Source organism: Atractosteus spatula, chromosome 5 (assembly GCF_055471065.1).
Source record: "Atractosteus spatula isolate fAtrSpa1 chromosome 5, fAtrSpa1.hap1, whole genome shotgun sequence".
NCBI lineage: Eukaryota > Metazoa > Chordata > Actinopteri > Semionotiformes > Lepisosteidae > Atractosteus > Atractosteus spatula.
Window position 1 is genome coordinate 64,415,055 of NC_142710.1, and position 9,665 is coordinate 64,424,719.

Consider the following 9,665-nt stretch of genomic DNA (forward strand, 5'->3'; position numbering starts at 1 on the left):
GAAATGCTTTGAACAATATCAGTTTGTGAAATGATGAGTTAGAAATTAGGTTGTAGTGCTAAACTCACAGCTAACTTGAGACCTGATCTCATGAAACAGCAGGAGCTAAGCTGTGAATGGGACTCACTGAAGGAGAACCTGTTTTGTGATGGGAGTACCACAGGCAGATCAGTGTGCTGTACCTGCAGACTAATTTCTCCATTCAGCAAAAGGGGGCAGTGTTTTAGGAAGCATATCAAAAACAGGCACTATCTGTGCTGCGGATATTAAACATGACAATTATTCAAATAGAACACAGCCAGAGTCAACCATTTTTAATTCATTTTTAATGTTTAATTAATATTAACATTAATAACAGGTCTCCATTATTACCTCTGTAAAACTATAAAAATCAACTGAGAGATATTACAACACTATAACATAAGAGGTCAGGTTTTCAGAATACTGAGACTATTTAGTTTTTCGAAGGGTTTAAAGATGATTTTTTTTCAAATCACAGAGACATTCTTTTCCCTCTGTTGTCCATGGAGGATAAAATTAGTACTGTATGTCAGTCATTCCCTGCAAACTATTTTCATTTACATCTTGCATAAAACTGACTTCCACAGAGAAATACGTTAACATCTGGAAGAGCAAAGTGTTTGATTACACACAATAATATGAAAGCAGTTTCAATCAAACATCTGCATACAAAAGGCTGAGGAAGCTGGGAAATATTGTAACCCATGGCAGTAAGATTGAAGACTTTGCCCCACTAAAGGCGTAGTTTCAGCATGAAGCCATTTACTTTTGAGCCACTTACTTTAAATGGACAGTATCTGTGATGTCCTCCTTCAGAAAAAAAAATTAAGTTCAGTGATTGCTTCATAGTGGGTACAATCATTCCCTCCGGCAGAATTCAGCTGTATTCCAGTTAAATAAAATCTCAAAGCTGAACACTGCAGATCTTCATTGCTAAAACACACAGAATTCAATATAGCACGAATCGCAGCACAGCTCATTTTGGGAGACAACACCCCAAGAGTAATCTACCTACTCCTGTTACAGAATTTACTCACATAACATTTACAATACTTTTTTTTCGTTGTTTGCAATGGGAGTGCAATTCTTGAACATGTACCCCCATTGTGAAACTGTCACTATCGATCGTGCTACTGGTGCTGCAGTTCAGCTTATGTGTGACATGCCGGTATTCAAGGAAATACCGAAATAGCTGAAGGCTGGTGCCCAAGGAGCATTTTTGCAAAAGCGTTGAAGGCGTTTTTAAATCAACACGCAATTTATCTGAACCTGGGGAATCAGCTAAGCAGACAGCCATTTTAACAGCTGCACAATGCACACAGCTGACACTCAAGTCCCATCATGAGACTGCACACGAGAGATGATTCAAGGAAATTGATAAGACAGCACGTGAACGTGTAAGTCTTTTTTTTTTCTTCCTCTCTATCTGAAACGTTCCTGTAGTCATTAGCTTCACTGTGCCAGTTATTTCATGCTATGTTTAATAAAGGGATTAATTGGAATCCAAGCAACGCTGAATGAGATGATGAAAGCCTGCATAACAAAACGGTCAGGCAGCTAAAAATAACTTTACCTTGGAATTCATTATTAATGCTGGATTACAGTCATTTTTTTGTTTTTACCCCCTTTTCATATTTTTAGCAATCCTGCACAAATGCTTTGCATTATGAGAACTTGTGCTTTCCTCGCCGAAGCTTACAAAGGACTGTGTGCTGGGATTTGGATTAAACAGGTCTTTAAATACAGAAGGCTCCATCTTCCAAGGGAATGGCTCACTCTCCACATTCATATACTCTCAGGAGCTGAGCATGCAATGTCAGAGTTTGAGCCAAAAGATGAAAAAGGAGCATCCCAAAGCAGATCCATGAAAATAGCCATTCATCAGTAACAACTACCCCTCAGTCAATCCAGACGGAAAACAAACTGAGCCCATCTGAGATCAATGTGCTTTGAGTCCTGTCTTCACCACTTTGCCAGCGATGAAGGCAGAAGGCTCTTCCCCAGCTTGCCAGCAGGCGCTCAAATGCACAGTATAAAATATGGAATTAAATGACAGATACAGAACTGAAAGAAAGCTTTAACGAACAAGGTTAAAAATAGGAAAGCCCCCTGGCAACAACAAGTAATTGCAGTGTTAAAAACTGCTGAGAAGAAGCTTTACAGATTTTTTCACACTCAAATCCACGGAATTAATTTAGTCCCGATGCTTAGTTAATGCAAGGCTATTTCTGAATCTTCACACTGTGGCAAAGGCATTCGTCTATTTTAGGCAGTAAACAGCAGGCATTTGCTGTACATCTTCAAAGGACAGTTTAAATATTCCATCTTTTTATGAGAGCGACCATTGTGCTGTTTACGATTCTCCGTTGGTCGTGTTTTGGTAGATACAGTAATCTTATGTCGCAAGACATAACTTGTGAAGCCCTGACAACTCAGGCTTAAGAAATTTTTTTTTTTTCAAATATTTCTTTCTGCTGTGTTGGATCTCCTGGACGTCCTGGGAATGAGGTGATAGGTTCTAGTGTTAATAACATCCTCACAACAAACACGGGAATGTCTTTTCAGAAGGTGCTTTTCAGCTCATTAGCATGGATAAAAAACCCATCCCAGCACAAGAAACAACACAGAAGCATCTGTCTAAGCTAAATGTCCCCCATTCTAGGCATAGAGCAGAGGTGCCAGGGTTCCACTCTAGACAAGACAGAGCTATAGTTGGGATGCCCAGCTCCCTTCCTCTTGGGCAATCAGGGACTGACCTCTGGTGGGAGGAAATTTATCGGAACCATTCGCACTCGTAGTGCTCGTCTTTTGGGAGGTGGGAGTAAACCGGAGAGCCCAGAAAAAAAACCTACACGAACACGGAGAGAGCATGCACGCTCCACACAGATGGACGCACGAGGCCGCAATCCAGCCTAGGGTCTTGCAGCTATGACGCAGCGGCGCTAACCAAACCACAGTGGTTACACATGACTGTCAACAACTGAAATAACAAGGACACAGGCAATATAAACAGCTCATCTGAATTTGATTTTTTATCTTAGTGACACTTTCTATCCAACTTATTGGTAAATATATATATGGAATCAGCAATTATTTTCTTATTACACCTCTCTTAATTTTTAAACTGCCAATGCAATGCAGCTCACCACTACAGCTCTCATACCAGCACAGGATATGCACACATGCGATCCTCTGCTGTGTGCACCATCACTGCCTTCCTCCGTTACTCCTCACTGCAGAGTCACCTCTGCCTGCAGCACACTTAGCACTGACTGGAGGCGTGATGCAGCTCTCACTGGCATTACCCTAAGCTCAGAGGAGTTACTGCTGAGACTCTTCCAGTCCCCACGGCACTTGGTATAGTATGTGACTACTACCTGACCAGAGCCGGAGACCCTTCTACCCATTTGTTGACAGCGGGGAACCAGAGCCCATCCCGATGAACAACAAGCGCAAGGCAGTGTACAGCCCAGACGGGATGCCAGTCCACCACAGGACAGATACACAGAAACACACACACACTCACACACCAGGGCCATTCTTCCCAGAAGCCAATCAACCCACCAGCATGACTGTGAGAGGAAGCTGGAGCCCCTGGAGGTGAACCCATGCCAACCAGAGGGGGGAACATGCAAACTCCCCACAGACAGCACGCCAGGTCTGGAACATCACCCAAGGCACCCAGCGCCGTGAGGCAGCAGTGCTCACTACTGCACCACTGTGCCACACCAGAGCTGAATATAAGTTGTACCAAATTCGGTGGTTTCCTCTGGGGGGTCATCACTGCACTGTCAATGAGGCTTCTGACTTACCAAATCAATTTCAAACATGCAAATAACTCAATTGCGCTGCAAATCTCTCCTTCCAGGAGCCAATTATAGGATCATTTCCATACATGGACAGTTTTGACACCGGCTCTGATTAGCAGCATCTCTTATTTTGCTTTTGCCTGTTAAAAGACCAGTTTGTTGGGTTTTTTTTCCCCAGAATTTCTCTGGCTCATCGCCACAGATTTCTCTCTCTGTTCTGACTCTGTGAACTGTTTTCTTTTAACAGGAACATGAACACAAAGGTTTCCAGTTGTCAGGAGTCGAAATAACTCATAAACAATATCATCGGTTATTCTGCTCATCGCTGTGTCAATGGAGTTAATAACTTGATTTGAAGAGTTCGGTGAGCTGTGTAAATAGTAAAAGCCTTAAACAAAACTGCTGTCCCCAGAGATCTTTGCAGAATAATTGGCCACAGCTTTGAGCCAGCTACTGTGGGTACTAGGAACCTTGTCCTAGAGCATTAGGAGCTTAGTGAAGGCAAATTTCAATATTTACAGTGAACTACATAAACATGGACAAGTACAAGCCTTGGGGCACGGTTCAGTCTAAAACATCCATTTGCTAACCGCTTCATCCAATTCGGAGCCGCGGGGGAGTCGGAGCCTATCCCAGCAAGCAACGGGCTCAAGGCACCCTGGATGGGATGCCAGGCTGTCACAGGGCAGACACGCACACACTCACACCAGGGTCAGTTCTCCCAGTAGATAGCTAACCCACCAGCATGCCTTTGCACTGCAGGAGGGGACCGGAGCACCCAGAGCAAAATCATGCATACATAGTGATCGGCAGCTATATCACCCTGCCACTCACTGGAGCTCAGCAGGTGTGAGCCTGGAGTCCTCCTGGGAAAAAACTAAGGTTGCCGCTGGAAGAGGTGTTAGTAGGACCAGTAGGGGGCGCTCACCCTGCAGTTTCTGTGGGTCCTAATGCCCCAGTATAGTGGTGGGGACACTATACTATAAAAAGGTCCTGTGCTGCCCTTCGGGTGAGACAACCGAGGTCCTGACCTGAGGTCTTTCCCAAAAAGACAAGGGGTGTAACACTGGTGTCCTGGCCAAAGTTGCCCCTTTACCAGTCACGGCCTCCTAATAATCCCCCTCTCTGAACTGGCTTCATCACTCTCCTCCCCCCTGAGAGCTGGTGTGTGGGGAGTGTACTGGCGCATCATCCAGGTGGGGGTACACACTGGTGTCGGTGGAGGAGAGCCCCCATGACCTGTAAGGCCCACTGAGTGGAGTGTCCAGAAAAACTCTGTGTAAGTGTAAGAAATTAACATACAAACTCCACACAGAGAGCACACAAGGTCCAGAATCGAACCCAGGGCACCAGTTTCGCAAAGGAGCCATGCACATCATGCTAGCCCATCGGGATACAACACTCAAAAAATAGTTTCCTCCGGTTCTCTAATAACCAGCGGCTACCAGCGCGTTGTCTAGTGACTCCGCCATAGTGTAACTCGGCTCACCGAGGAAGAAGCGAGTCAAATCTTGTCTTCAGAGATGTCCAGACCCACTCCGCCGGACAGCCTCCCAGTGCACTGATTCAGAAAGCTTCGCGTGAAAACGCGACGTATCTGGCCTATTCAGGAATATAAGCCGCCATTTCACAAAGATACGTATTAAAACGTTTGCGTACACCCCCAGAAATATCGGGACGAACGAAAACAAGGTGTTTGTAGGTTTCGTAGGTTTACCTACAGGTTTAGTCTGGAGGAAAAACTAGGCCACTCAATGGGGTCACAATTGCAAACAAAGGCAATTCACACTGTAGCTGTGTAACTCAGTCGGACAATTAGAAGCTGATTATCAGAGGCAGCCGTAAGTCTTTATGATAGTTTTCCCTTTACGTCGTCACTGGCAAAAGGGAAGACGTTTAATCTATGAAAGGTTTCCTAATCTATAGCTCTTCTAATCCATTTTATATAGAATATCTTTAGAGAGTCGGTACTATTTTTTTTAAACACCCAATTTCAGACCTTCCGTTAAAGACTGTTCATTTGTTCATTATCAAATAAAAACACCTTGGTGTGCACGATCTCTTCGCTCAATGACGTGCGAGAATCGTTTCTTTCAACAGAAAGCGAAGTGTAGAGTTGCTCCCGTATAATGCAATTCATCGAATTTCTCGGGGCATTCTGCTTTAAAACAATAATATCTCACGGCTATCGCCCCGTCCTATATTGCAGGGAACGTAAGATGAGAATTTTTTTTTAATCTTGTGATAAAACAATATCGATTCGTTTTTTTTTTTCCCGAGAACAAATTGTATCAAGCAGCCTCACAGGAAAAACATTAAGTAACACGCCCCTTTAATGGAAGAGAAATGCCGTACAACAACGCGGGCTTTTACGAGTCACACGTGAGAATATCTCTACACACGGAATTCTTTTTTTTAACTCTTAATTGACCATGTAAATGGATTTATTTTACACAGAACCTATGACCATTATCGCAAGCTGCATTAAAAGCCGCTGTCTGCACTGAAAGCGCTGCATTTACCGAGTGTTCGAACTACAGAATGTGATGGTTTCCTAACCAGCAAAGTGAGCATTTACAATATATCCAAACAGCAATCGTAATCATTTCTATGGTTTTAAGCCTAGCCTCGTGTATTATAATCTCTTCTTCTACAATGTTTTTTTTTTTTACCAAACAAATCTTTGAAGTTGAGATATTTTGATGCTTTAAAAAGGTGACAATTAAAACCCCTTAGGTCGGTTTTTGCGTGCTCCGGGTCATGAATTTTATTCTTTGGTTTTTTTAAACGATCAAAAACATTTTTAAAAAACCAGATTCGCTGAAATGTGGGGGGTTTATCCACGTAATGGACGTGATAAATATATAATTTAATGCAGTCCAACTCGCACGATCACAAAAGCTCGCCTTGAAATCCCACAAAAGTAACACGGTCGGTTGGAGCCGAACACTGAGGTCGACACTCGGCTAATCGTGTTCTTGCACGACACTAAGAAAAATACCTTTATGTTACCCTTTCAGAGTTTATATTAAATCGTGGATTTCACTAAACAGGAAGGGGGGAGAGTGCAGCAATATTTGCGTCGCTTTCGGCGTGCAAGAGGCTCTGCATCATAAATCAAGGCAGTCTTTCAACGCTCAGGCGGATACAAGCATCTCGCCAAAATGTGTAACCCACATCAGATACCGCCGTTTTGCCTACCACGCTCCGTCAAGCGGTGTAGTACAGTGTTTGAAACGTCTCATCACCAGAAATGCCATGCAACGCGGGATAATAAATACGGATATCACTACTGATGGGCAGGCGGTTCATTCATAATTTTTTACGTCTGAAACGAACCCGTCGTTCTAAAACCCGAAAAGCAGATCACATCGCAGTTTGCTCCCCCCTCCCTCAAGCCCGAAATCATTGCATCGGGTAAGATAAAAACACCTGCGTCTTGTTCTTTAACCATAGTGTGTTTAATTTGGCTGCACACGGACGGCACCCGTTGCAAGCCAAACGGATCTTATTCCGCGGACGACACCCCCGGGGTTCGGGTAATGCACCGGGACTCCAAATGCCCGCCGACTGCTGTCCTCGGCTCTACCTGTTAATCCGTGCCCCGGCTCCGGCCGCTGGTCCTGCCCCGGCAGCACCTCCATTGCTGGGCTTGGTGAGCTGTCCAGAGCCCGGAGGTGCTGAAATGGAAGCCGGAGTCCCTACGGTTGAGCCAGCCGAGCCTACTTCTCCGGGTTGGCCGCCCCCCTCAAGGCTGGCTTCGTTCCCCATGGTCTCGGGTGAGGAGACGGAGAGAGTGAGGAGTTATTTTTCTTATTTTATTTTATTGAGGAACCGTGCATTAAATTAAAATGTAAAAAAAAAAAAATGGGATAAGAGAACTCAACGCTGCTCCTCTTCCGCCATCATCGCCTTACAAGCCAGCAGCCCGCACTGAGCAGGCGCGCTCTGACGCCGGCGCCGCCGAGCGCGCTCCCGTGGCGAGGGGACGGTCCCCCGGCAGGTGTCCGGGGGGTGGGGGGGGGGGGGTCACGCGTGTGCGAACGCGTCGGGGACGAGCGGCGGGCACGCTCACACCGCTGAACAGGACAGCGATCTGGTCGGTAATGTTGCCGGAACATAAAAAGTTTGGCTCTGTATTGACAACCGCTTACACATGCAGATGTCTTCTGCAAATACACTCGGGTGGGGGTGGGGGTGGGGGTGGGGGGTGAAATATCGCTTCACCCAGTCCAGTGCATTGATTCTTGAAGATGTCCGTTAGGTGAGACGGATAATTATAACCAGATAACGACTTGGTCAGAGATTTATAAAGTTCCTACAGTGTTTGTTGATTTTCTGGTGCCTCAATGTTATTTGCCTGAGACACTGGGATATCTATTTGCATGAAAGGACATCAAAGACCATCTTCATATGTCTAATGGATCATGGGGGTCAGAATCTGAAATGACCTTTTTATCCACCAATCCATTTTCTAACGGCTTCTACCAGTTCAAGGTGACTATCCCAGCAAACAACAGATGGAGGACTAGATACACCCTGGCCAGGAAACACACACACACACACCAGGGACAAGTTTACATTTAGAAGCCAATTAACCCACCAGCATGTCCTGGGACTGTGGGAGGAAACAGGAGCACCCGGAGGAAACCCACTTGAACACAGGGAGAACATACAGACTCCACACAGACAGCACCCCAGGTCTCTAATTGAACCCAGGGCCCTAGCACTGCCAGGCAGCAATGCTGACCTCCGCACTACCAAGGCCACTCTACAAATTTTGTTTCAATTTCTTACTAAAAGGTCGTATTTGCAGGGGGAACGACTGCTTTGAATCCGAAGCTTAGCTCTCGGGCGACTGTAACCGAACGGAGACTGAAGTGTCTCCGGCCGTCCAGGGTGCTGTGTGAGGTCTCCCTGCCCTACACAACATCCTACAGAAGAGGACGTGCAAGACTGGGTTTATATAACTCCTGGCCCCCAGCTGCTCGAGCCCTCTTTGATAACAGGATAAACAGGAACCCCACAAGCTGCAGAGAGAATCCCCTCTGTAGTGATGCCAAGTTCCCCTCCACAGCGCGGTCCAAAATGAATTAAACATAACACTTGCAAGCCATCTCAAGGTTACACAACTCCTTGAAACTTCCCCCAAATTCACGCAGTCAGACAGGAGGCTCACCTGATTGGTATTCATGAAATTATGCACAGACGGCCATATATCTATGTTCAGTCCTCACAGACATAATCTCTCATTTTGACGGTCTCACGTATCGATATTACGGAGCAGGTCTCCACAGGGGATTAAAATTAGTTGTCGGCCAAAGAGCTGCTCTTCATCTGGAATTGGAATTGGGATTGGGATTGGGAGAATCCCACCAGATCGATTGACAGATTGATCGATGAGCACAGCGGCGGCCGTGTGGTTGTCCCTTCTACTGAGCATGAGACAAAAAAAAACACGCCGAAAGAAAACTGCTGCCCTTTCCAGTTCCTCCATAGGAATCTGGCTCTGAAAGTGGACTTGAAACTCCGATCTAATGCACTCCGTCCATCCATCGTCTGATTGCGTCTCCCAATTCGGAGTCGCAGGGGAGCCAGAGTCTGTCCCTGCAAGCTACAGGTGCTCGGCAGGGTACACCATGGGCAGGACACCAATCACAGGGCAGACAGACACAAACCAGGGCCAATGTTCCCAGGAGCCAGTTAATCCATCAGCATGTCCCTGGACTGCGGGAGGAAACTGGAGCAACCAGAGAAAATCCACACAGACAGCACCTCAGGTCTGGAGTTGAACCCAGGGCCCCAGTGCAGCAAGGCAGCTGTGCTATCACCCAA

The 9,665-nt window shown here is 45.9% G+C and overlaps 1 protein-coding gene across 1 annotated transcript in view; it reads right to left on the reverse strand.

Annotated features, from left to right (window-relative positions):
* Positions 1-7,601, reverse strand: part of bsna (bassoon presynaptic cytomatrix protein a) — a 160,295-nt gene extending 152,694 nt beyond the window's left edge. The window contains exon 1 of the mRNA XM_088915628.1: positions 7,420-7,601. Within this exon, the coding sequence (XP_088771754.1) occupies positions 7,420-7,601 (182 nt within the window). The remainder of the gene's footprint in view (positions 1-7,419) is intronic.
* Between the last annotated feature and the right edge of the window lie 2,064 nt (positions 7,602-9,665).